The sequence below is a fragment of the Eubalaena glacialis genome, chromosome 1, assembly GCF_028564815.1.
Source record: "Eubalaena glacialis isolate mEubGla1 chromosome 1, mEubGla1.1.hap2.+ XY, whole genome shotgun sequence".
In the NCBI taxonomy this organism is placed as follows: Eukaryota; Metazoa; Chordata; class Mammalia; order Artiodactyla; family Balaenidae; genus Eubalaena; species Eubalaena glacialis.
Window position 1 is genome coordinate 51160352 of NC_083716.1, and position 27402 is coordinate 51187753.

Here is a 27402-nt window from a genome sequence, read left to right on the forward strand (position 1 = left end):
GGTTTGTTTTGGGGACATGGTTCCTGGCATATAGTAGGCCCTCAGTGCATACGGATGGCTTTTGCTGGGGATTGCTACTGATGAGCTTCTCTCTGCCTAGCACGTCGGGAGCAGAGCTCTGGGCAGGCACTTAGGCTGGAGCATGGTGACCTCTAGCAGGCTCCAGCCCACTCAGCCTCTGGACCCTTTGCTGACCACGCCTCCTTCTTCCCTCCCCTCTGAATGCCAGAAGGTATATGTAAACGTCCTTCCTGTTGGTATGGTTTTGTCATCTGTTGATGTCCTTGTTCCTAAAGAGTTACTTGAGAGCAGCCGTGGCCAGGTTGGCCTTCAGGAAACGTGACAGCTGGGAGAGAAGGGGCCAAGTAGGTGGTGTGGACTGAGCTGAGCTGGGAATTCCACGTGGTTGAGATGGAATGTGTGCTTTGGACAAGTGCACTCAGCAGGGAGGGAGGACAGGCACAGAGTGAGCACTTACAGGGCTCCTTCGTCCTCAACCAGAGACTTTGGCAAGACTGGCCATAGCTCGTACATGATGGTTCCTCTGTATGGAAATCAGAGTCAACCTAGCCCAGCCCCCAGCTTAAAGATTAGTGTCCTGAAGATATGGGGTGGACAAGTGTGCTTTGACCCACATGATGATGATGATGATGATGATGATGATAATGGTGACGATGATAGTGGTGACAATGATAGTGGTGACGATGAAGATGTGAGTATGATGATGGTGATGGTGGTGATGATGATGATGAAGGTGTGGGGATGATGATGGTGGTGGTGGTGATTGTGGTAGTGATGGTGGTAGCTTCCTCTTTGACAGAGATTTCAGACTCCAGAGCCCTTGGCCTCTGTCCTTTTTTCCAGCTCAGCCGGAGAGAAGGCGAAGGGTCTAGGGCTGCTGTATGTGGGCTTCTAGGATTCCCAGCAAGAGCTGGGGTGCGGTACGTAGAATCTGCCCCCATCCTCTCCTCCTTTCTTCCTGCATCAAGGTCCACAGCCTTGCTTCTTAGCTGTGGGGCCCCAAGTGAGTTACTAAATGTCTCTGGGCTTCTATCCATTTCCTTATCTATGAAATTAGGGTGACCAACTACACCTCCTTACAGGGCGTGGCAAGGATTTGGAGCAGATTCGCTCTGGTCCCTCCCATTCAGCAGCCAGCATCCATTTGGTTGTTTGGTGTCCATGCTGAACTGCTTGTGTAGATCTTGACCGTGGCCCTGATGCAGTGGATAATGAGAGAACCACCCCCCTTGCCCTGCCCCCAGTTCTCATCCTCTCTGCTCCATTCAGGGGCCTTGCCTCTCAGATCAGTTTCTCTGTTTCTTGTTATTTCAGTCTTTCTCTTGATTCAGTTCCCTCCCATTCAATTCCCCCATCCCTACAGGGCAGGGAAACCCGACTCCTTCCCCTGCCATCCTGCCTCTCCTCCAAGCTCCCGTCTTCCCTCCGAGCAGGAGTCTTGAAAGTGTCATCAGTATTTACTGCCCCTACTGCCTCTTCTTCACTTCTGCCATGGTTGGTTTTATGTGTCACCTTGGCAGAGGCAATCGTACTCAGTTATTCAATCAAACACTAATCTAGGTGTTGCTTTGAAGGTATTTTGTAGATGGAGTTAACATCTGCAATCAGTTGACCTTAAATAAAGGAGATTAGTCTGGATAATCTGGGTGGGGCTCGTCCAATCAGTGGAAAAAGGCTTAAGACCAAAACTTTCCCCGAGGAAGAAGAAATTCTGCCTCCAAACGGCAGCATCATCTGCCTGAGAGTTTCCAGCCTGCGGTCTGCCCTACCTATTTCAGACTTGCCACCCCTCAACAGTCGCATCAGCTAGTTCCTTTATATCTGGCTAAGGTTTATCCCCATCTTTCCCCTTTGTGTCTCCACCTGCATATTGGCTAATTCCCTCAGCCTTGCTTCCTCCATAAGGCAAGAAACATGGCAGCTGTCACCGCCTGAGCTTACATGATGTGCTTTTCGCTAGAGGGCATAACCCTCTTCTCCTAGTTCCAGCTTGGAAAACAGTCAGGGAGTAGCTCTGTTGGCCTGGCCTGGATCAGGTGCCCTCTCCTGAATCCAGTGTGTGGGGAACAGAGGACTCTGGAAGGCAGCCTGACGAGAACTGCAAGATTGGAGTAGGGTAATGAGACATCCCCCGGAACAAGAGCAGGGCTGTTCCCAGAAGAAGAGGGGTGTGCTCGGCAGACGCCAAGCTGGGTATCCACTGCCTCTTTTGTCTTGCTTTCCTCCACATCTTCATGACGGCGAGGCCTTCCCTCTGCTTGCATAGCATTTACATGTGCCTCTAATATAGTTCTTAATTTTGCCACTTGACCCAGCGTTTCCAAGTCTGGCTTCTGCCCCAGCCCACCAGCTGCTCCAGGGCACTGCTGATGCTTGTTCATCTCTGTGGCCTCCTGAGCCAGCAGAGTGCCTGGGGCATGGGATGCCCAGTGTATGTACATTTCTTTCCTTTTCCCCTGCTCATATATCATTTTTCTGGTTCCCACTTTCTCGCAGGTATTTTCACATCTGCTGCTATTGCTATTAGTAAAAATATTGACTGTTTGCTAAGTTCACTCGAAGCACCTTACACTTGCTATCTCATGGAATCCTGGCATCCACTGTGCAAAGGGGGTTTTATTAGTATCATCATATAGATGAGGAAATTGCTGCTTAGAAAGATTTGAAGTGACTTGCGCAAGGTCACATGGCTATGAGGGGCTGAGCTGAGTTGATTTCAAACCCAGAACAGGCTTGTTCCAGACTTGGGCTCGCCCCGCTGCAGCATGCTGCCCCTAAGTTTTACTTGGGCCATTAGTTAACATGCGGTAACTGCCTGCTATGTGCCAGGCACTGCTCTGGGCCCTGGGGACACAGTGGAAGATCAGACATGAGGACTGATCAATGAAGATGATCATTTCAGGAGGTGAGGAGTATTATGAAGAAAAGGGTAGGGGATGTGGCAGAGACTCACAGGTAGGGGTGGATTGGGGCCACCCGGCAGCTCAAGGAAGGTCCGTTTGAGGAGGTCACATTTGGATCCATAACACAATGCATTGAAGGAGGCAGTAAGATAAAAACTGGGAAGAGCTTTCCAGCAGAGGGAACAGTAGGTGTGAAATCCCTGAGGTGGCAGTGAACTTGGAGTGTTCAAAAAGGAGGACGAGGGCTGTGTGGCTGGAGGGTGGGAAGGAGAGGAGAGAAAGAAATTGGGTTGGAGATCAAGTCAGGGGCTGTGTCGTGTGGAGCCTCTTAGGTCCTGAGTGAGGAGTTGGGATTTTATGCTGAGCGTGCTGTGAGGCTGGTGGGGTTTTAAGCAGGGCAGAGACATGTCCGTGTCACGCTTAGAAAAATCACTGTCTCTGCCATGTGGTGGGTAGATTGCAGGAGGGTGAGGGTGGAGGCAGGGAGGCCAGGTAGGAGGCTGTCAGAATAGCCTCTGGTAGAGATGGTGGTGGCATGGACAGCAGTGGCAATGGCGGGGAGAGGTTGGGTTTAAAGTCTCTGGTGGATTATAGGTGAAGAGTGTGGAAAAGGGAAGTCTCCAGGAAGACTCCCAGGCTTGGGGCCTGAGCACTGGAGGGATGGTGATGTCGTTTATTAGAAAGGGGAGCAGACCTAATGGGCGATTGCGAATCAAGAGTTCCTTTTTGGGTGGGTTAAGTTTGAAATGCCTGTTTCCGAGTGGATAGGTGAGTCTGGAAATCCTGGCAGAGTCCAGGGTGGTGATGTAATTCAGGTGTGGATGGTATTTGAAGCCCCAGGACTGGATGATATCACCTAGGGGAGAGAAGAGGCTGCTCGGGACTCTGGAGAGAATGGGGTGCTGACTCCCGAGTCCCAGCTAAATGGAGCTCCCCACCCCCATCCCCTGGCAGCTGCTCTCCCCCATGGCTGCAGAAACTGTGACAGTAACGCCATCATCTGAGATCCCCTCTCTCCCTTTCCTTCTGGGATCTTATGCTGGTCCCGATCTCTGATTCTGCCTCATCGTAAAGGAGTTGGTAGTTCAGCACGTGCATGGTGACCTCTAAGTCCTGACTTCCTGGCTTCTAGGAGGAGCGTGAGTTCAGAGTGTGGACTGGACCAGACCCTGGGTGTCTGGGGGCTTGGTCCTACCCATTGGCAGACTTGGTCACTCTCGAATGCTTTGAGCGATCCTCATTCCCCGGATGTTTCTCTGCCTTCACCTCCTCCCCAGGCCTGCGATCTGTGCAGTGGATCCTCAGACCTTCCTTGAGGGGCACACGGTAGAGCCCCGCCTGAGATTCATGACTTACCCCCTCCGGCACTCTCCACCCCCGCTCCCACAAGAGAGCCCTGAGGACCATCAACCTGTCCCTCCCTTATGCTGATGCATGTAGTCAGAGGAAAAGGCAGAGGAGTAGGGATGAGGAGGGGGAGCTTCTGCCAGAGCTTTGATACTTCCACCTGCCTGGGAACTCGAGCCAGCCAACAGACAATTGGATCTCTCTTTTCTCCCAGTGACAGGGCTTGCGATGTGCTGCCCATATTTCATTCCTAACGGAGTTTTATTGCTGCTCCAGGACGGTAGGGTTAATTCTAAATGATTTCTGGGGTGCTCATTTCCCTGTAAACTGGAAATCACTAGGATCGCGGAGGAAACTCCGACTCAGACTCGGAATCTGCATCTCCAATTGCTCTTGTGAAGTTGGGGGAAAAGGCAGCTGTGGGCTATGAAAGAGCCCTTTTGGTGCGCGGAGCAGAGGCTGCGTGGCTGCTGCTGTGGAGAATGGCAGGCCGGCTGCCCCCCCAGAGCCGTGGAGCTTGATAATGTGGGCACTGAGCCGCCGGCTGCAGGCTGGGGCAGCTCAGTCCCAGGGCCATGGTAGGGCGGTCCCCAGCCTTCAGTGCACTGGACAGCCCATGGTGCTGGCCTGGGAGGGGGATACTGGGCAGAGTGTGGGTTTATTTTAACTGTTGGTTTTCCTGGAAGGCAAAGGGGGCTAACAATAATGAGGAGGTTCTGTGTGGCAGCCACGTCCCCATAAAGCAGAGAGGCTAAGGGCAGAGGCTTTGGAATGGTGGCTCTAGCACTTAGCATTCTTGAGTCTCAGTTTTACTATCTGTAAAATGGGAATGATGATAGACCTGCCCTCCTGGGGTTGCTGGAGTGGTAGATGAGATAGGGAGAGCACAGGGCTGGACACAGGGCATAGTGCCGGGTGCACTGCCAGGATGTCCCCCACGGTCGCTGCTCCTGGGGAATGTGTGGTGGGCAGAGGCGTGTGCTCCAGGCCAGCCGGCAATGGCAGCCCTGCCAGCCCCTCCTCTCCAGTTGCATGACCCAGCTCCAGTGCGGGCTTCTGCTTCAACCAGGAGGCTCTTCTTGGACATGGACTTCCTCCCCTGGACAGAGAATTGCCTTTCATTAGCTAATTCACACATTTTCCCCATGATGCTTTATTGAGCTGCCATGCTTGGAGGACAGGATGTGCAATGGTGAATCAGATACTCAGAATCCCTGGCCACTGGCCAGAGACACCTGCTGCTGCTGGGATGGGCCCCCTGGGATATTGTAGCTGGCCCAGAGTCAGGCAGGAGTCAGGGGGCCTCCTGGAGACTGGGGCGCGGAATACGGTCCTAGGGGCTCGATGTTCTGTTGTTTCACTGCTCTGGGGGCAGCAGCGTGGGGTGGAGTCAGGTCTGACTGGGTCAGCCCCTATTACTTGAGTGACTGAAGCTCTCTGGGCTCCGGCTTTCTCATCTGTAAACCAGGAATACTAATACTGCCTTCACAGGCTTGCTGTGAGGAGGTCATGAATTGGAAGTGTGCGGGGCCAGCACACAGAAGGTGCTCCGGGACTGGTCTTTGCTCCCCTCCTCCCCAACCCAATGCTCCTGGCAGGGAGGATGTTTGCCCTCGGGAGGAGGAGCAGGGGTGGCCTTGGCCCTGGCAGCCACGTTTCTGTCACTGTGGCCTGCCCCACTGACATTGATCAAACAGTTAGCCCAGTTGTCTTCATCCTCCTCGGAGCCCTAGAACAGCCCTGGCATTTCCAGGACCTTCCAGAGGCTGGTGATGGAAGGTGCCACGGTCCAGGCCTCGCTTGTGGTGGGTGCGGGCAGAGGTGGGCCTGTGATGGATCAGCCCGAGGATGGTATTTTGGAAGGAAACGTCAAATTATATTTCAGGATAGTACCCTGCCTCCCCTGGCCCCCCACCCTGAATCCCATTTGTAATCTGGCCCAAGAGGTTCTGGCCGGAGTTAACTAGCTTGTGACAGATGGGCCGGCAGTTCTATTAGGCCTGCAGAGCCTGGCTCTTAACTAATATAGGTGCGGGTTTAATTTGGGGGTTTAGCAGGGCTGCATGGGGCCACAGAAGCCCTTGGCCACCTGTGTTTGCTCCCAGAATGGCCGGGCTGCCTGGGCCAGGGCGTCCAGGCATCTCACCCGGACTTGCAGAGCTCCTCGTCTCTGTGAACAACCGACCCCATTATGACTGATCTCTGCCGTCGTCTTGCTTTTATTACCAACGTGAGGTGCCCTCCAGGCGGTGTGGGGAGGCTGCAGCACAGACGCCTTCTGGGAGAGTCAGCTCCCAGGCCCAGGGGAGGGTGGGGGGAGGCCAGGGTGAGCAGAGGGTACGGTTCTGGTCTCCTTCCCGGGCATGGCTGTGGTTTCTGAGCATCTGTGTGATGTTAAGGGAAATGAAACGCTGGCGTGTGTGTAAGACAGTGAGGGAGCATTGTGTGTGTCAGTGTGAGTGTGTACGTGACTTGAGTGGCGCTGTGTGTGTTAGTGCAGGTGTGAGTGTGCGTGTGAGCGGCTAAGCATGGGCGCAGGTGTGCGTGTGTGAGAGTGGGGGAGTGTGAATGTGCGCAGCATTGTAAGCCCTGGTGTGCTAGTAAGTGTTCAACACCCGGCTCTCCAGGGAAACAGAAAGCCCTGCTTTATAGTTTTGCTGGTTTCTGGGGTGTAAATACTCCTATGGTGACTGATTTTGAGCGTCATGATATCACTGAATGTGGAGTTGGGAAGGGATGATGCACCATTAAGTGGTATTTCAGATACAACAGACATTAATAGCTCCATGAACATAGATAAGAGTAAAATGTAGCAAGATAATTAGGAAGTGATGAGCTTTGTGTATTTGTCAATTTTGTTTGTAATGTAATTTGTTTAATTATACGTTTATATAATTTAATTTATAGTGGCTGTGTTTGATAACTGGCTTGCAAAATCCCTGAAAATTTAACCACGGCCTCTCGTGAGATGGGACAGGCTGGTTCCAGCACGCTGCTGTGTGAGTGAGTGTGTGTGGGGGTGAACGTGAGGGTGAGGGTGCAGGTGAGTGTGTGTGAGCGAGTGTGAAGGTGTGAGTACGAATGTATGAGTGTGAGAATGTGGGCATGGATGTGAGTGTGTGAGCACAAGTGTGTGTGAACATGTAAGTGTATGAGTGTGAACATGTAAGTGTATGCAAGTGAGTAGGTGTGTGTGCACAAAAATCAATGAGTTGTAAAGGACAAAATCTGGGGGAGGCTCCAGCCCAGCGACCTGGAACAGCAGCCCAGGAACTAGGAGGAAAGAGGCTCAGAACTGGGGGTGAGTGAGACTCACAGGACAGCAGAGCCTGGGCGGACCCAACCCCATCAGCATCCCGGAGCAGAGGTGAAGGAAGAGAGGTGCTCCTGCGCTCCCAGCGTAGGCCTGGGGCTGAGTGGCTAAGGCCACTCAGGACTGAGCCCCCATCCCCCATCCCCCTCCTATATTTCTCTTCTTGGTTCCCCATCCACCAGCCTGGCAAGCATAACCCGGTGTCCCTCATGTTTAATTCCTCCCTCACCTTCTTTTTCTGAGCCGAAGGCCCTCCTCTCCACCTCAGTGCTCCTGCCCGTGTTTGTGCTTGGGCCATGGCCTTGAGATTTTGATGGCCTACGGCCCTTTGCCCTCCAGGTCACGCCCCTTCTTACAGAACTGCCAAACGGATTTTTCAAAATCAGACCCTTTCTTCCACCCCACGGTGTGTCCATGCTGCCCTCTGTGGTCTGCCCAGACCTGGACTCCATCCTCATTTACATGACGCCCCTGGGACCCCCACTCTGCTGCACCAAAGAGGGTCCTGGCAATGCCATCAGTCCATCCACTGCCTCCGGACTCCAGCTCAGTCTGACGCCCAGCTCCACCACTTCCCCATCACTCCTGAACAGAGGACTCCTGCCGTCCTTCCACCTGGCACTGCCCACACTTCCCTCTGGGGCTGGCATAGAGAGTCGTTCCTGGCACTGGTGTTTACGCACCTCTCTCTCCACTGCGAGGTCTTCACGGGCAGTGATCCTCCCCAGCCTGGCCCCCATCTGACACCGGGAGGTGTGAGGCTCCGTGCATGGTGCCTGTGTGCGGGCAGAGCCCAGTCCTTCTGCAGAGGTGGCATTTGGAGGCCCCCGGAGAGGGACGGTGGCATCTGTGAGCCCCTTGCTGCGCTTCACTCCTGTCTCTGGTTGGCACTGCCTCTTCAAAGGCAAGTTCCAGAGGAAACAAATTAAATCCGAGTAAATATCAGAGAGTAATTATGTAAATTAAATGCATAAGTAGAAGAACATTTGTCATGAGGTCAGCAGAGAGCTGTGAAGACAGAGGTTTCCTGTGCCAGGGCTGGGGAGAAGCAGAAGGGGCGGGGTGGCGCTGGAGGTGGCATGGAGATGGCAGTGTCACTGGTGAGGCAGGCCCATCGTTCCAAGCCCTCCCCACACTTGGACTGTGGCCCAGGTGCTTGCATCCATCATCCCGCTTGCTCCCTACAGTGGTCCTACCGCCTAGGAGGCATCACCCTGCCCATTTTACCAAGGTGGCAACTGAGGCTCTTCGACTCTCTCCTACCCGGGAGCCAGAGCCCTGCTTTGGAAAGGCCCCCACAGGAGTTGGGCAGCAGCTGCTCAGGCCTCCTGGCTCTGGCCATGGGGGACACTCAGGTGCACACTGGGGCTCCAGGCTGCCTCCAGAGCAACTGAGTTTGCTGCACCTCGGTCCCTCGGTGGGACTGTGGCCACAGCCCTGGTCTCAGCTGACCCAAAGACCACTCTGATGCTCTTCCTTCTGCTGCTTTCTGGTCAGTCCCAAGAATGCCACTGTGGCCATCCTCCTCAGGGGCACATCAAGCCCTGTGTCCCTCATGGCCAAATAGAGCCATCAGCAAGTCCCCCAGGTGGGCTGCTGGGTTCCACAAGGCCCTTGATCCTGATGTTCTCTTGGTCTGGAGTACACTTCCCTGTCTTGTCTACTTAGAAAAGGCCACTTTGACCCACAGGCTCCAGCTCCTGGGCTGAGCTCTCTGAAGGTTTCCCGGAGATCTTTCCTCGCTTGACACTGCCTGGGGAAACAGACTGCTTCCCAGGTACTTCTCGTGGGTCCTAGCACATCTTCAAGCATTGCTTGCGTGTCTCATTGTTTCCGTTGAGCTCCTTGTCTGATCCGTCTCTCAAGCCTCCACAATGGTTATGGCACAGTGGCCACCAGACGCTTGCAGAAAGCCTGAGTTGGGGGCCAGTCCCATACCCTTGGCACTGGGAGGTGGGAGGCTGCTGCGGTCCTGGGGCAGCAAGGATTGGGGTCAGCAGCCGGCATCCCTGGGCACCCCCCGGGGCAGGTCTGAAGATGTGGAACCTGGCCCAGGGTTACTTCCAAGTCAGCCCAGTCGAGCTGCCGTTTCTGGGAGCGTGGGCTTTTCCCTACAGTGATAATTTACGGAATTAATGAAGATGCTGCATTTCACTGTGTAATGTCAGTTATTAAAACTGATTGCAAATTAACAGCTGGTAATAGTATGCGTCACATTTCCGTCTTCTTGCCATTCCTAAAAGCTAGACTCCAGCATTCGACCAGCATGCTGTGTGGTCTCTCTGGAGCCCTGTGTGCTTGAGATGACCACTCTGTAGGCCTGGGCAGGGGTCTGGGGGAAACCCTGGCCACCATCAGCAAGTCCCATGCCTTGATGTGACACAGACCAGAGCCTCTGACAGTATATGGCTCTGGGGTTGAATCAGCTCTGTTCTGAGCCGGAGGCTAATCTGTGAAATAGGCGTGATCTGGCCATTCCCTAGGGGTGTGTGAGGCTCAGAGGAAGTGTGTGTGACAGGCCCCTGGCTCAGCATGTGCATGTGGTGGGGGGCTCTGACCTGCCTCCTTCCCATCCCTTCCCAGGTGCCTTTGGCTGATTGGCGAATGTGGGTAAAGAGCTCTGACTCCGGCATCAGAGCTCTGGATTTGAACCCTAGTCCTGCCTCTAAAGGGCTGGATGACTTTGGGCCAGACATCAGGGTGTCATGGGGACTAAATGAGACAGTATGTGCAAAATGCGTAGCATGGTGCTGGCACCACACCAGGCCTTAATAAGCAAGTGCAGTGAGCATGACTCCATCTTCCTCACCACATGACATCGTTCCCGCCATGCCATGGAGGGGGGGCATTTGTCTGTGGCATTATCAAAAAGCAAACTCATCATCTCTGGGGCCCCTTGGAAATTCAAACATGACTGTTTTGGGAGAACACTTGGAAATTACTTTTCTAGATTTGCTTCAGGATCTTACTTAAATTAGAAACAAGTCCAGAAAAACATCCAGAAATTTCTCAAGGCATGATTGTGGATTGTTCCTCTTGCTGGCTGTGTGGTGTTGATGGAGGGACTCAACTTCTCTGGCTTCAGTTTTCTCATCTGTGAAATGGGAAGGTTGTCCCTTCCTCACAGGCTGTGGAGAAGGAGAGAATAAAGGAAGCATCTAAGGATCCAGCAGCTCCAGGAGAGGGAGTTCTGGGTCTGGGCCCGCTTGCTGGGCACCAAGGACCGAAAGGCGCAGGGTGGCCTCATGGGGCCGGTGGTCAGTCTCCTTAAGGACCTCGTGCTCAGCCTCCTCTGGGCATGTTGAGTATGTCCAGTGGGGTCTTGCTTCTTTTCTGAGGGGCCTGTGGGTGCAAGCCTGTTGAGAAATGCCATTCTGATGCCTCATCCTGAAAAGATGGCAACCAAAGCTGCAGGACTTCAAGCCAATCCTACAGATCTTGGAGGAAGAATTGCTAAAATCAGTACCAAATACCTAGTAAGTGAAAGGTGACAGGAACATCAAACTTTATTTGTGAAAATTCTAAGAATCATTAGTGTATTATGGATTCTTTAAAAATATGATCTCTCTCAGTTGATGGAAGGGAATTGCAAATCAAAGGGACTATTTATTGCAGTGGGAATAAGGGACCTGCCAGATTAAAAAAAAATATTGAAGGAGCCAGAGATTTGAAACATGAAAGACAGTAGCAGATCAGCACTGCAGAATTTTATCCAAATACTGGAACCCAACTCGGAACAGAAGTTGGTGAAGAATTCTTTTATAAACCTATTTTCATCATAACATGTGTAAAATGCAAATTTTGATCATTATGTAAATTAGTTACTTGGTGCAATTTACTTAATTCAAAGCACTTAATGCAGCGTGATATGTTTTTTCCAAAGTGCCAGGGTAGACGTTTATTTTAAATTGTTTTTAATCTTGATCTGCCAGCCTGATTATTTAAAATGTTTTTCCCTTGGGTTTGCTTTTTAAATGGAAAGGAACAGAATCTGGGGAGAAGTGAGCATGTTATGATCACACTATGCCCTCCTTTGCCAGGGCTCCAGGCGGTGGCTGTGAGTAGGGCTCATGCATGGACTCCTGTGTCTGAAATGACATATGTGTGGGCACACACCATGTAAATGTGCTCACAAGGAATTACCCAGACGACCCTTTCTCCTTTACAGAATCTGCTCATGTATAGTTTCGTGGCTTGTTCTGAGACCTGTTTGAACAGAGGCTCCTGGATATTATTGGCCCCTATTATGGGCAGAAATTTGGTCTCTTTCTCAGAGAGTTTTCAATGACAGACCTTCCCCTCAGCCACTTTACAACTTTGGAATTTCTATGATCACAGAAGGGAGAGCCGACCTTTTTAGTCTTCTGTTGTGTCATCGATTATCAGGATGGCACCTCCCTTCTTGATGAGCCTCTAGGACAAGAGAGATGATTTGTTCATTTGGGAACCTTTTGGGGGGCGTTTCCAGGGCTGGTGAGAAGGTTGGAAGGGAGCTGACAGCCACTGAACATCTATTTTGCACTGTGCTGGCAGTAATGTATGCCACTCAGTGAAGGATCATAGTGCTCCTAGGAGGAAGGTGGAATTAGCTCTGTTTGCAGAAGAAATGGGCTCAGAGAAATGGCTGCCCAAGGTCACTGGGCTAGTGAAGGGTGGGATTCGAACCCATGCCTGTGCTTATTCTGTGACCCCTGGGGGAGGGGGCGGGGAGTGTGGCCAATGGGGCTACTTCTGTGTGCCCCTCCCTGAGCTGCATCCCAGGTCACCATGCAGAGGATGTTCTATTGTTACTTAGGTATGACAAGACCAGTAGATCAGGAGACAACTTCCATTGAAAAGATAGTTTGTGACAATTCCCAGGTGGAGGGGGCACACCATGCCTTGGGTGGCCACTGGGGGAAGCACCAGGGTTGATGAGGAAGCAGAAGGCGAAGGGAAACTATGGGCAAGAGCCCTTCAAGTGATTTCTGCAGGAAAGAATGGGTGAGGTGGGGTAAGCAGGCTTAGGAGTGGCTGGTTTGAATAATTTTGGCAGGCTGTGGGGCACAGGGGTGTCCCGAGTTGTCTGGTACCTGGTCCTGGGGTGATTGAAGCGGGTGGATAGTGGCTCAACGTGTGCGAGTCCCGTAGAGGAGGTGGTTGAGGGTGCAGGCCCTGGATTGGTTGGTTTGCATATGAACAAGGTGCTCTGGGGCGAGTTGTTTACTATCTCTGGGAATTGATTATCCCTCTGAGGGACAGTCCTCCAGGGTCAGCAGAGCTCCAGATGCCATCAGAATACCAAAAGTATTGATAAAAGACATGATTACTACAGAGAGCAGGGTTTTGGTGGGGGGGGGAGTTGGGGATGGGAGGTCACTCTGGAGGACTCCCAGGGCCAGCTGGGCAGCTGAGATTGTGACCAGGAGAGGGAGACCTCCTTCCCAGATGAGAACCTTGCCAAGAAACATAGAACAGTGGCACTGCGCCGCCAAAGAATGTGGGACAGCCCCTGAGGGTCTTCCTGCTCACCTGACGCCAGCCCCTGCCTGGGCCCTGGGGGGGCATTTGCTCTGGGGGACCTTGTCATCTCATGACAGGGAGAGGCCTGCATCCTGCTTTACTGAGAGCCGGCTGGATGCGCCACATCTGTGCATTTCTGCCCCTCTCTTTGCTGAACTCCCATGGGCCTGCTTTGTGACCACCTCACTCCCATAGAGATGCCCTTTATCCCACCAACATGGATTGATAATGCATCCAAGAAATGTAGTCTGCAGATGGAACACATGCTGGCACATGGGAGGTGCTCAGTGAGTGGCAGGGCAAAGCCACTCTTTGCTCTGGGCTCAGTCTTACGTGCAGGACTGAGAGCTCCTTGAGGACTGGGCTGTGAAGTTTTCAAATTCTGCTGTTCCCAGAGCAGTGCTCAGGAAATATTTGAGGAAGAGGGAGGGAGAAGGGAGGGAGGGAATGCACAGCTGGGCAGCTGAGTTCTAGGAGGTGAGGCACCAAATGGATTCTGAGCAGAGGGAAGGGGTATCACTTTTGATTGGCAGCAGGTAGGTCTTTGTGATCTCTTTTCTTGGAAATGGTGGCTGCTTCCTCCCCTGCAGACCCAGCCTCCATCATACCCCAGTTCTGTAGCTGTTCCATGAATGACAAGGATGGTGGCATTTTGAGCTGGTGCTGTGGAGGGGAGTGAGCAATTAAGGAGGAGAGGACCCTGGGCAGAGGTCTTGGCAATGAACTCGAATTTGGGTAAACTCTAGCTGGGAAGAAATTCGAACCATGTATTTGGGGGCCAGATAAGAAAGGAGTTTAAAAAAAAAAGTCAGTAGAATGAAAGTTGTGTCTCAGCTTTCGGAAAATTTGCCAATAATCCCCAAACACTTCTAACTTTGAACTTCTGGGTGTGAGGTGGCAGCCTTCATACATATACATATATATTATAGATGGTAAAATATTCTTTACAAGTACTCTCAGTGCTTGGACATTTCTTGGAAATTGAAGATAGTATGGGAAGCAATTTGAAATGTGTTCTTTCATTTCAGTTACTTTTTAGAAAGTATTTTAAACACGCATGACTATATGATTCTTTTTTCAGAAGGAGTAGTGGGATAGTTACAGCTTTCTTGCTTAGTGGGGCTGTGCCTCCATCAGATACAGGACAATTGTGTGGTTGCTGAAATCACCCTGGGCTTCAGGCTGGATCTTGCTTTGATTCAGTTTGATTCCGCTGACTTTGGCTGTCTTTGACTCTGTGCTAGTCACTGAGCCTTGGGCTTGGACAAAGAAATGAGAAAGACCTAGTTTCTGCTTCCCAGGTCCTTGAGCTATGAAACTTCAGGGAGGCATGAATTCTGACTTGAGGATCTGAGATGGCCTGGGAGGAGGTATGATTTCAGTTGAGTCTGATGGAAAGGTAGGGCTCTGTAAATTTCAAATTGGGAGCATCTAGGCTGAGAGTATGAGTGCGTGTACGGGGTGTGTGTGTGTGGGGGGGGGCGGGCGGGTGTAGGGGGGTGTCCAGGGAAAGGCAAAGAGCTTTTTTTACTGGGGTTTGGGTGCATGGTTTCTGGTGGTGGTGGTGGAAGAAGGTGATGGTGATACAAAAGCAAAAATAAAAAAAGCTGTTAAAACCAGAGAGTCTCTTATGTCTCAGACTAAGATGTATGGAGTTTATTTATATATAATAATAAAGTCTCTGGAAGGCTTATTGTTTGTTTGTGATTGATGGATTCTTTTGCGAATATTAATTTCTTGGCAACTTTAAAAGAAATGTGTTATTCATGGAAGGTTTTAGAGGAGGGCTATATCATGAGCAGATATGAACTCTGAAAACATCCTGGCGGAGGAAGGCATTGGCTGGGAGGACCCCGGGGTCAGGGGGACCTCGTAGGAGACTGTGGCAGAAGTCCCAAGGAGGAGATGATGGTGCCTGAACCTGGGAAGGGATCATGGATTTGGGCTCATGATGGGATGTTTAGGAGAAGTGGAGAGCCCTTGGCCAGCCTGGGTGTCTGGTGTTGATGTTCTCCAAGCCTGGCTGATGGGTGATGCCAGAGGGAAGCCCAGGAATGTGGGGATGTGAGCAGGAGTGCATGAGGGGAGGCATCAGGAAAGAGGCAGGAGCAGAAGGGGCACATGTGTGTGTCTGGAAGCCCGGGGAGGGGAGAAAGGACTTCAAGGATGAGCGGTCACAGGCTGGGTGCTCCGGAGAACCCATGGAAAAAGAAGAGAGAGGAGGGTCTCCGTTTGTTGATGGCTTTGGCAAGAGCTTCAGAGCAGCGTGGTGTGCGTGGCAGTGGGCAGAGAGGTGAGTGCTGGGAAGTGCCAGAGGGTGCCTGGGCCCAGCATTCGGAAGCTGGTCTGTGGAGGGGAGGAGGGATGGGGCAGAGGAGGCCCAGGGCTCGGGCACTGGGGATGCCTGTGCTCACCCACTCCACTGCTGGTGGTGGGGCCCCAGCTTCCTTCCCTGGCAGCCCCACAGTTCCAGTCCTCCCTATTCCTGGTCCCCGTTGTGGGGTGAGCAAGGCCCTTCTTCATTCGGTATCCCAGATGCCTCATTCTGGAACTTTCCACGTGCTGTTTCTTCGGTCAGGAGTGGTCTACCCCGGGCGGTTTCCAGGGCTGGCTCCTTTTCACCGATGCTCTTCACAGGGGCCTCTCCCACCCCGACCCTCTGCAGTTTCCTGCAACCCAGTCTCTACTTTCTTCAGCGCTCACACCAATGTTGGAAATTATCTATTGTTCATTTGTTTCCAGTCTCTTCTCCAGCCCCTGAAATGTATGTAAGTCCCGTGCTAGTGGGAACACCGTGGGCTCGTTCATTCTTGTTCCCCAGCCCCTAGGAGAGGGACCAACACAGAGAAAGCTCTCAGTGAATATTGGAGGGAAGGAGGGATGGATGAATGTCAACAGGACGGCTCTGGTATTGCAAAGACTTCTGATGACCAGGTCCTTTGAGAGCCCAGAGGGTGGGCCAAGGCAGCTGAGGCCCGTCCTAGGGTGTCGTCACATCAGATTCCTCGCAGGAATGCACTTGCCCTGTTCCCTGAACTGCTTCCTTTCTCTGGGGAGCAGGGCGTCTCTCCTGGGAGCCTCTCCCTGTCATCCCTGTGGGTGGCCGATGCCCTTGTTCATGGTTCGTGCCCCCCGCACCCTCCCCACTGCCACCTTGGAGAGCTGTGGGCCGTTTGCCTTCTCCTGCCCTTTCTGGGCTGCGGCTGATGTGACGCCCACTGTGGCCCCCTCGTCTCCCTCTCTAGTGGCGGTGGGTCTGCTTGGGGGAGCTGCACCAGCAAAGGTGGACTGGGCTGGCCAGTCTGCACAGAGAGCTCCCAGTGGAAGGGCCTGGGCCAAGGTCCAGAACTCTGTAGGGGGCCAAAGGGCTCCTGGGATGCCCACACTGCTACCCCGAGAGCAGCCCCATCTCTGTCTTTAGTCTAACTTCTTGGAGAATTCTCCCTTTCTGGGGAGCAGCAGTGCGCAGCTGGCTTTCTTGGGGGATGAGGGTAGGGTGGTGTTACACACTCAGTCTCAGTCTTGAGGGAGGAAGGGATTTTCGTTGGAGAAGTGGACTTCCTTGGCCGCATTCCTGGGGAGCGGCAGGAGGGCGGCAAAGTTAGCTTGTGCTCCTGACTGGTATTCTGTCCCCCAGCTCTCCTCAAGGGCAACTGAATAAGACCTTCAGAGGCTGAGGGCTGACCTTTTCAGCCAAGTGGGAGCAGGCGGCTGTAGCCAGGGCCATGGTCCCTCAGGAGCACTGCCTTCAGCCTGCATCACTTGTTCCAGGTGTGAGGAGCCAGCCACTGACAGGGAGCTTAAACTCTCGCTGATGGCTCAGTTCCATCAGGGGCTGCCCCAACAGAAGGCAGAAACGCAGCAGCTGCGCGTGCGCAGGAGCTCTGAGGGCTTGTGTTCTCTGTGTGTGCATGTCCTCGTGCGTCCTTGGGGGTCCTGAGACAGTTGCCACCCCCCATGGCACCTCCTATTCCCTGAGGAAGTGAAACAGTCCTATGGCTTGAGATGGATTTAGGTAGGGGGACCTCCAGGAAGAGACTGAAGGGGACTTCTTCCCCAGCCTGTGAGGACCGGCCGTGCTGGTGTGATGCGTGAGGTTCCTGGACCCCTACCAGACTGGTGGACCCATGGGCACACGCACAGAGCCACCCTGGAGCTCTCTTTGCGCATGTGCTCACGTAAAGCATGGCTCTGCAGACGTACCAGTCTCTGCTACTTTAAATACTGGTGATGGCCTTGAAAGGCGCCAGAAGTGGAACTGGTAGATGGTGGGTCTCAGAGCGCTGCCTTTGTCCCTGTCCCATCAGCTGTGCTCAGATCTGGGTCAGAGCCAAGGCCACGGGCAGTGAGGACATTGGTGTCCAGGCGAAGGGATAGCGCTGCAGAAGCTACCAGTGTCCTCACCCCAGGACTGGCTCGCACTCGACCCCCTGTGGGGAAGCTGTGTGTGTGGGTGACTTTTTAAGATACAGGCCTTGCTCTTTCAGTGAACTTTTCCTAAGGCATATTAGATATAATGCATCTGATGAACTTGGTTTATCAGTTAGTTATTGCTGAGAAACAAACCATCCCCAAAATTAGTGGCTTAGAACAACAGTCATTTGTGTGTGCGTGTGTGAGTCTATCGATCAACTAGGCAGTTATTCTCTGGGCTCACTGGTGTATCTGAATTCAGCTGGCATGTAGCCGGGGGTGGCTGCCCGGTCCGCCTGATTCTTCTCCACGTGTCTGCATCCTTCTGGAGGCTAGTCCAGGGCTGTTCTCATGGTGGTGGCAGGGTCCAGGAGTGGAAACAGAAATGCACACTTACTCAAATCTCGGCTTATACCAAGTCACAATGGTCTCATGGGTCAAAGCAGGTCATGTGGTTGAACCTGGAGTAGGAGCTGGAATGGTCTTCAAAGTGACAGGGCGAGAGGCATGGTAATAGGGAGGCCTGAATGCAGCTCATCTCCCATATTTGGGACCATCAGTTACACTGCACGGGTTAAAAGACAGTTTCTCAGGCAGACCTTGTACTGGAACTTTCTGTGATGATCCATCATATATGATCTATATTTGTGCTGTTCAATATGGTTGCCACCAGCCAGATGCGACCATTGAGTACTTAAAATGTGGCTAGTGTGACTGAGGAACTAAGCGTGTGATTTTATTTAATTTTAATGAAATTAAGTTTAAATTTGAATAGCTACAGGTAGCTAGTGACAGCCCAGATTGAGGGGAAACCATCATGGGCCATTTGGGTGCAAGCTGTTGCATGCCCGGCACAGGAGCGCACTGCTGATTTAGGCGTATGGGTGTCTGCTCGGTGCTGAGATGTTCTCAAGCTTGCCCTTGGCAGGCGTGAGTTATGCTGTGGTCAGGAGAGGGAGGGACCAGTGTTGACACCAGCCCTGAGTTTTCCTAGTTGGGAGTCCCCTCCCCCTGCTATACTTCTGCTCCTTGAGCCATCTCTGCCCATTTGCCTGCCATTCCCTCTGGTAGGTGAAGAAGCTCTGAAGAACCTCTTCAAAGTTTTCTTTCAAGAGGCTTTAAGGCTACAGATCTCTAGGGGCCCAAGCAGGCTGATGGGGACTGCATGGCCTCTCTGGGGATCCAAGGGGTGTTGACAACCCGGGGCCTGTGTGTTGGGAGCCCCTGGTGCCAGGGCAGGTGTAAGGCACTGTGTGGTCTTCCATTGGTCACCTTTCGGGGAGCCCTGGGGCTTGGTGCAGAGGGCCCATCCTGCTTCCTGGCACCTTTTCCTGTCTGGATCAGTGGGCAGAGCAACACTGAGACCTCTGTGCTTTGTCAGGCAGGCAGCTCTGGGTGCATGTTTGTGCTCCAGGGGCCAGGCTGCCGATAGACCAAGCTGGCTGAGGTCATGGCTGGACTTGAACACATGGACTTGAATATCAGTCTCACATTTGCAATCTCTGGAAGCGGCCCAGGGGTCCTCATTTGGGCACTGCTGTGCCATCGGATGGACCATTAGGATGTAGGCTCTCTGTGCCTCCCAGGTGCAGGCCCCTGAGATGCAAGCAGGTGGTACCTTCAAGAACTGTGGTTCCTCACAGTCCTATGAAAATGGTAGTCAGGAACTTTCATCCCCAGTTTACAGATGAAATCACTGAGGCACAAAGTGGATGGAACTCTACTAAGGAACTGTACTAAGTTCTAAGTGTCTGAGTCTACCACAGGTACTCAGACCCTATTCCAGGGCTTCCCCCCATCGTGGGAACAGAGGGACTCTGTGCACATTCCCCCCAGCACCCCAGTTATGACTGCCATGGTACTCTGGTCTCCCTGGCACCGTGCTTGCTTTTCCATGGCTGCTCTTGTCGTATCCAGCTGGGACTAGACTTACTGGTGAGCCAACCTCCCAGCAAGATGGGCAGTAAAGGAACCACTGTAGTAGCTTGCATGCTACCTGGTACGTGTAGAATTCATGAAATTTGTGGAATGGGCATGAAGTGAAAGTTTGGAAGAGGAACTGGTTGGGAAAAACAATCGGGTTGAATTAACACTGTATCCTTTGAATTTGATTTTGGGTGACTGGATGGGCCAGGGCGTGCCCCGGCAGCCCACGGACATCCCAGACACTGAGGGAGTACAACGTGTGCGATGTGGACTGGCCCAGTGTCCTTTGGAAGGGGTGGCTCAGGTGTGGGGCCTGCCTTGGGGACCTGGAACACAGATATGGACCAGATGAAGGAAACATCCCAGACTTGAAAAAGTGGCCTATGCATTGAGACTCTGGGCTGCAAGTGACAGAAATCCAGCTCAAGCTGGCTTAGGCAGGAAAGGGTATTCTTTGGCTCATGAAACTGAAAGATCCAGGAGAAACAGGCTTCATAGGTGGACCCAGAGGCTTAAATGACATCATCGGGACTGTGCCCCACTCTTGGACCTGCTTGCTGGCTCCATTCTTGGGCAGATCTCCTTTAGGAGAAGCCAGATGGCTCATGCAGGGCTGCCGCTGAGAGATTTGGGCCCTAGTTAAAAAAAAAATATTCAGCAGCCCCGGCCATCACAAGAGTAGGTTTGCACTAATATTTGATATAGCTGGGCCCCAAGCTCCTTATGGGCTCCTGCTCCCTGGTAATTTATTCCAGCTTTCCATGCTCCCCTCCTGCCCTGGGCTTGCATCCTGACCCCTTGGTGACCACAGGGGAAAGAGCAGACCTCTCTCCCAGGTGCTCCACCAAAGTGTCAGGACGGTGCTCAGTCTAGGACCATCCTGGACCACCTGCTCACCCCTGAACCAGTCAGGATGCAGAGTTCTTGTTGGACTTGGGGTGAGATCACCCCAGCTGGAAAGAGGGTGGAGGAGGAGAGCTCATCCAGGAAAATCAAGTCCCTGGAACAAGACAGAGTCCCAAGCCTCAGGGAGGCTGTGAGGGTGCAGGCTGTTCAGCTACAGGATTGGGGCAGGGACTGAAGCTGGGCCTGCTCTGACCAGGGCAGTCAGGGGCCTTAGCTCACCACTGAGGGTCAAGGAGTCATAGCCCTGGGGAGCAGAGCCAGGCGGAGGGAACAGGGGTCCAGGGTTAGGGACCACCACCACATGTAGCAACCAGGACAGAACTGCCAGAACCTTCACTCCCATTGGGTGAAAGCAATAGGGAGAGAAAAGGAGCTTATCATGCAGGACACTTGTGGCCACAGGACCTGTTGGATGGCAGGAAGTGCTCCCTATGGTGGGAGAAACTTACCCAGGGGCTGGATGCTGCTGAGGGACATTGGGACTAAATACATGTCTTCCATCCTTTGTTCATTGGACCATGGAGGCAGACTTGAGTCCTTGCTCAAGGCCCATATGGGAGGGGGTAGCATTGGAGTTAGACGCCCTCCAAGGTCCCTTCCCACTTAAAGATGTTTCTCTCCCCCTCATCTTCTCCACTGCTCAGATATCCGTGGGCTCCAAAGCTTTCTGGACCAGGCCTCGCGGCTGGGCCTTGATGTCTCTTTACAAAAGGTGGACAAGAACGTCAGCCACGTGTTCACCAGCCTCTTCACCACGATGAAGACAGAGGAGCTGAACCGCTACCGGGACACGCTGCGCCGCGCCATCCTGCTGCTGAGCCCGCTGGGGGCACACTCCTTCATCAACGAGGTAGGTGGTGGGGCCTGGGGCCCAGGAGCGCTGCCCAGGGCTCCCTGGGGGTGGCTCAGGTGGGCTGCAGGCACCGTCTGCTCGGGCATGGCTGAAACGGACGTGGGGATCCCTGGGTGCTGGGCCCACAGCACATTCCATGAAGGAGGAGACCCCAGCACAACTTGACTCCTGACTGGTCCCCGACAGGTGACCCAACGCCTGCCCAGATGCTGAGAGGCTGGGGGCGGCTAGTGGGAAACCTGGTTATTTGTCACTGCCAGGGATTTTTGCAGCAAAATTGAGGCCGTTGTTTGTTGTTTTTTTCCTTTTAATTTTCCTCTTGGTTGACAGGTGTCAGCCTCTAGGGATAAAATAAATTTCCAGCTCTCGGCAGAGGTGGGCAGCTCTGCTTTGGGATGTGTTAGCACCCGGAGCAGGTGTTGTTTGCATGTCACCAAATGATACTTGGTGTACGTGCTTATTTTTTTGGTGCCTGGGATAATCAATGATTTTTTTCTAAACAACTTTATTAGGGGTCAGACCCACCAGTTTAACAAAGAATCCATGAATTTGGGAACAGAAAACTAGAAGTACTGTATGAGCTGATGATGGGTACGCCCTGGTGGTCTAATGGCAAAGAGGTGACAACCTGGAGTTGGCAGGTCCCTCTCCGGCCTGGGTAGGTTTTGGGGGACAGGCTGTGGGTGTGGTCTGCCTGGCAGCAGCGGTGGACGGAAGGAGTCAGAGGGTGGCTGAATGCTCCCGGCGGTTTTCTTTCCAGCCCCAGGCACTTTGTTGGCCCTCTCTGATTGAATGTAAAATGAAGTGAAAGGCAGAATTATACTAATTCCATCTGATGTCCTTTGCTTGCTTATTCTACTTTCTTCTCTAATTAATTATTACTTGAAATGCTACCTCATGCATCAGCAGCCAGCACGAAGCCCACTGCTGGAGAACTTGAAATTTGGGAACGCTTAATTTGGTGCAGTTGGCCAGCAGCCCTTCCGTTCTGGGCTAATCAGGCCCCGGATCACGCTGGTGGTCAGCCCGGCTGTGAGGTCCGGGCGATGCTCGGCATTTTCACCAGAACACATTTCTCTGTATGAAGTCATTCAGGCCAGTAATGGGCAGGCTAGGATTAGCAACATTAATGTGTCCAAGGCTTTCTCAGAATGTTCCCAGCAGTGTCTGTGCCACTGTCTGCTCCCAGGAAAGCTTTTCTCCTTGCTAAAAGGCCGGTGGAGTCTGCTCTGGGGCTGGTGTCTGCTAAGTGTCTCCGGGCTCCCCCCCTCCCCTCTCCTCGCCAACCCCTCGCCTCCTCTCCTTGCTTCCTTTCCTCCCGGCTACTGCTCTGCTGAACGTTGGTTTTGGATGTAAGCAACTTTGGGGTCGAGTCCAGCTCCCCCACTTACTCTGTGTGTGACCTTGGGTCATTTGCCTCACCTCTGTAACCTCAGTGTCTTCATCTGAAAGTAGAGATGGAGGCGGTGACGGACACATAGCTTCTCGAGAAGCATCCGTGCTTGTTCACTGTTCACATTAATCATTTCCCTTCCAGATGAATTCAGCTCTTGCCCTGTTTCTAGGCCCTGCAAGGATTTAACACATGACCAAGACTGGCCTAAAGGTATTATTTCCAAGTGGTTAATTATGCAAATTCCTGCAGTGTTGGATCCACTTGGCTTGGCTTTGGCCGGTTGCCTTCTTGATCTCCCAGACCGTGTTTGCAAAGCCTTTGCTTTGCTGGGTGCTGCGGAGCTGGGGTTGCCCCTGGAGTGGCTGCTCTTTTTTTTGGCTGCACCTCGGGGTGCAACCTCTTAGTTCCCCGACCAGGGATCAAACCCGGGCCCCTGGTAATGGAATCGCGGAGTCCTAACCACTGGACCACCAGGGAAGTCCCCTGGAGTGGCTGCTCTTAATGTTGGGCAAGAATGACAAGCCCCTGGGAGGGGTGGCCAGAGATTGTAGGGAAGGACAGCACCTGGGCTTCATTGCTTCCAGCTCTGGCTGCTCGGAGTCTTGGTTTCTGGTCCCACGTGCCTGCTATCAGGAGGAGAGAGGGTACCATCATTTCCTGGGTGCCCGCCATGGGCCTGGCCCTCCGTGTGCCTTCTCTAATCCTAACACTTTGAAAATGAGGCAACCGGAGCTGAAGAAGTTAAATGCCTTGCTTAAGGTCATGCAAGCAGCCACCCGGGGTTTGAACAGGAATCAAGTCCAGAATGACCCACTCCAGAGCCCCTCTGTGCCATGTTACAGGCACATCTCGCCTTATTACGCTTCCCAGATATGGTGTCTTTCACCAGTTGAAGGTTTGTGGCAACCCTCTGTTGTCAGATGATGCTTAGTATTTTTTAGCAATAAAGTATTTTTTAATTAGGATATGTACTTTATTTTTTTAGACATAATGCTATTGCACACTTAATAGACTACAGTATAGCGTAAACATAACTTTTATATGTACTGGGAAACCAGAAAATTCATGTGACTTGCTTTATGGCACTATTCACTTTATTGCGGTGGTCTGGAACCAAACTGACAATATCTCTGAGGTCTGCCTGTATGGAAAAGACAAGCATAGGAGTTACTGTACTGGGTAAAACAGGGCCATGCTGGTTTCATGGGGGAAGGTGTAATTCAGTTGCCTCTGTCCAGTGTCTGGCAAAGGTTTTTAGGGTGTGCTCAAAGAATTTTACTGCATCTGTTAAGTGTGGTAGGGGAAGGAGCCTGGATTCTGGAGGTGAACGTGTCCTGTATGGCTGGCTAGTCCAGCGGGTCCTCCAGGAGACACTTGGAGATGCCAATCCCAGAACAAAACCTTTGTGCACTGCACATAGGCATTGCTTGGGCTTTTTGAGCAGAGTAACCCAACCTCTTCTTTGTTGTGACAAGGACAGAGGATGTTCACAAGGGTGACCCACTGCCAGGACATGTCCTGAATTTTATGAAACACAAAACATTGGTGTGGGGAAGTGAATGGCCTCAGAGCCCCGCCGCTATTGATGACATGTTGATACTGTGTCTGATCAGGCCTGGTATGGACAAATTCCAGTAGGACTGGGTTATGTGGTCCTCCTAGCCGTACCTCCTCCCCTTCCCCACTCAGAAAGCCTGGCTGATGGGAGTGAGGGAGGAAGATAGTTCTGCTTGAATCGTTTACATTTTGCTGCATGTGAATCTGTTGGGAAGGCCGGTGCTTTCGCTGTCGTTAATGACAAGGACATGGCTGTCTGGGACCTGCCAGGCTGTTCATATGCTGTGCTGGGAGGTCCACTCAGTCACTGAGGGTGTGTGGGGGGCTCGGGGGACCCATGCACCGCTGGCCTCTCTGTGATCCCACTTTGCAAGGGGCTGCCCTTGCCAGGGGTTGTGGGCTTGGGGAATCTAGCCTAGATGGTGGGTGAGAAGAGGGGTGTGCTGCAGGCTTGAGGCACTGGGGTCTGCTTGGGGGGCCCTGTGGGCTCATATAACGGGCCCCGCCTCAAGCTCCCCTCAGCTTTTATCACTCAGTCTTGAATCCACATTGCCTCCTCTGAGATCTTTTTTATCACAGTGTTAATATTATCACCGCATCAATGCATTATCTTTAAAAGGCTCCCCTTGGGGAGACTGGGCTCAGGGGTGACAGAACTCCCGTCTCCTGGTTCCAGACTTGGAGCCCCCCAGGGTGCTGCCCTTGGTGGGCTGTGAGGGCACAGGCCATGGAGGGAAGCCTTGCATGGGCTCGACACTGGGACTCTCGGAGTCAGGGGAGGTGGCACCTTCCAATCACCCCTAATTGGGACTGAGTTGGACTCATCCTATCCTGAGCTGGGCCTTGGTTCTTCTCTGGACCATTGTCTGCCAAGTGGGGGTTTAGTGGATGGTGACAGCCATCTATGATGCTATACTCATGTAGCCTGTCAGCCCAAACCAGCCAGGGGAGGTGGGAATGTCACTGTCCTCTCCTCACTCACTCCAGGGCTGTGGAAGTCCTGAAGTGATCAAGGTGACAGCTGCTGAGAGGGGCCAAGGCCAGGGGTCTTGCTCCTGGCTGCTGGAGACACCTCCCCTCTGTTCAGGAGTTCCTTCTTTCATTTGTCCAGCATTTAATGAGCCCGAGGGCTGTGCTAAGTTCTGTGCCGGGCACTAAGGCTACTGTCTCTGCTCTCTTGGGGCTCCCAGCTTGGTGGGGAAGACAGAGGTGTAAACAAACCCCTTCACCTATAAAAGCAGAGGTGTGGACCAGGTCCTATGAGAGCACCGAGGATGGAGCCATGTCCTCTGGTCCGGGAGAGATGGGGTGGCCAAGGGGTCAGGGACCCTCCCTGGAGTAGGTGACACTGGGCCTGGGTCTGTAGGGATGAACTTTGATTAACCTCATGGTCAAGGTGGGGCTGGAGACAGGGGTCTGGAGAGCCCTAGGATCTTCAGGGATGCGTGTGGTGAGGTTGCTGCAGTGGGTGTGCAGGGTGGGGAGTGATGGGGCTGAGGCTGGGACGGCAGCAGGAAGGGGTTCCCTATTCCGGGGGTGGGGAATCCAAACTTCGGGACTGGTTTGTTCTTGGTTTGTTCTTTTCAGCGTCTTCGAGGTTAATAGTCTATAGTGGCCTCCATAACCACAGCCCCAGCTGTTGAGGGGTGTGTACGTCTCACTGTTATTTCTTCTCCAGGTCAGGTTTCATGGGGAGCCCTCCAGTCCACAGTCCATTTTGGCCCCGGGCTTCATCTCATCTTCCTGAAGGAGAGTCTATCCATCCGTTCATCAGCTGTCCATGTGTCTGTGTGTCCATCTGTCTGTCCATCCATCCATTCGTGTGTTCATGCATCAGTCCTTCAGTCCATCCATCCATCCACCCACCCAGTCATCCACGCAGCCAGTACAGATTGGGTGCCTACTATGGACCAGGAACCATATCAAGTACTGGCTGGGAACACAGTGGTGGTGCCTTCTCCTGGGGACCTGCCATGGTGTCGAACATTGTGGCTACACCATGGCCGTGGTCCTGCTGGGCACTCGCCGTGGCGGCCGAGAGGGGGCGCCCCAGGGCTCTCATCCGCCAGAGCCTCCTCTGGGCGTGTGCGGGGAAGGGGGACTCCGGGACTTTGTCCTTTCAGCTCTCATTCGTTATTTCTGTGCTTCTGTCTCTAGCTGTACTTGGGCTTCCCTCTTTCCTTTTGTATCCTCTTTATTTTTCTCTCCTCTCCCTCCCAGTCTGTTTTGTTTTACTGGAAAAAGTAGAAAAATTAAGGTATTTTAAGCATTTATGGAGAAGAATTGCCACTGCTTGCTGACAGTTTGTGAGGCAGACACCGTGCCCTGCCCCCGCCCTGCAGTCCGAACGCCGTCCAGCCCTGTGCAGCCTGTCCCTCCCACGGGAATGTGACCCCCTCAAGGGCAGGGACTGCGTGGTGTCCACTGTTTTATCTTCCAAGAGCAGCACAAGTCTTGGCCCACAGTGGCTGTTGAGGGAATGATGAATGGATATTTTATATTTCTTACTTCCAATAGAAAGCTACGTTTTCTTGTATATTCCTCAGTTGCCTTGTTTTGGTTGGTCATCAGGTCCTTAGCCAGCCCATCAGCAAGGGCTTTGGTCTTAAAACTTCTGCTCTTTGGAAGGCTTAAGTTTGCTTCAGAACCCTGCCTTTGGCCTGGTCTTCGTTCCTCGGTCAGCGAATGGGGTGAACTCTTCCTGTGGGTGGCATGTGGTACCACAGGGGGAGAGCAGTGTGCAGGGAGGTGAGTGGGTTGGGAGAGGGCTGGCAATAAGCAGCAGTGCAGGCAGGTGTGGGAAACTGGACACACACACACACATACACATGGACGAACACACGGATGCAGGCTGATACAGTGATACCACCAACCAGCCACATACTCTGGTACAAGCAGACCCTCAGACTAGCACAGCCCAAGAGGCACTGATACACACACATACGCGTGCACACACACACACACACCCACCCTGAAAGGCACTGCTGATGGCAGAGCAGTCTGGGGAAGGCATTGCAATGTTGGGAAAGAAATAGCAGCACCGAGTGACAGTTGCAGCTGATGGCTTTTGCCTCTGTGGTTAGAATAATACCAGGGATCTCTTTCTGTACCGAGAAGGATGAGAGAAAGAACAGCAAGGGAGCAGCCTGTTCGTAGGACAGCTCCCCATTGCTCTGGGAGTGGGGGTCATCGTTCACCCAGGCTGGGAGGAGTAGGTGAATGTGAAGGGACAAAGGTGGACAGGGCCACTTCCAAGCATCCCTCC

The 27402-nt window shown here is 52.8% G+C and overlaps 1 protein-coding gene across 1 annotated transcript in view; it reads left to right on the plus strand.

Annotated features, from left to right (window-relative positions):
* The window catches only part of GRID1 (glutamate ionotropic receptor delta type subunit 1), a 666870-nt gene that overhangs the window by 173659 nt on the left and 465809 nt on the right, over positions 1–27402 (plus strand). The window contains exon 4 of the mRNA XM_061196716.1: positions 20976–21181. Within this exon, the coding sequence (XP_061052699.1) occupies positions 20976–21181 (206 nt within the window). The remainder of the gene's footprint in view (positions 1–20975; positions 21182–27402) is intronic.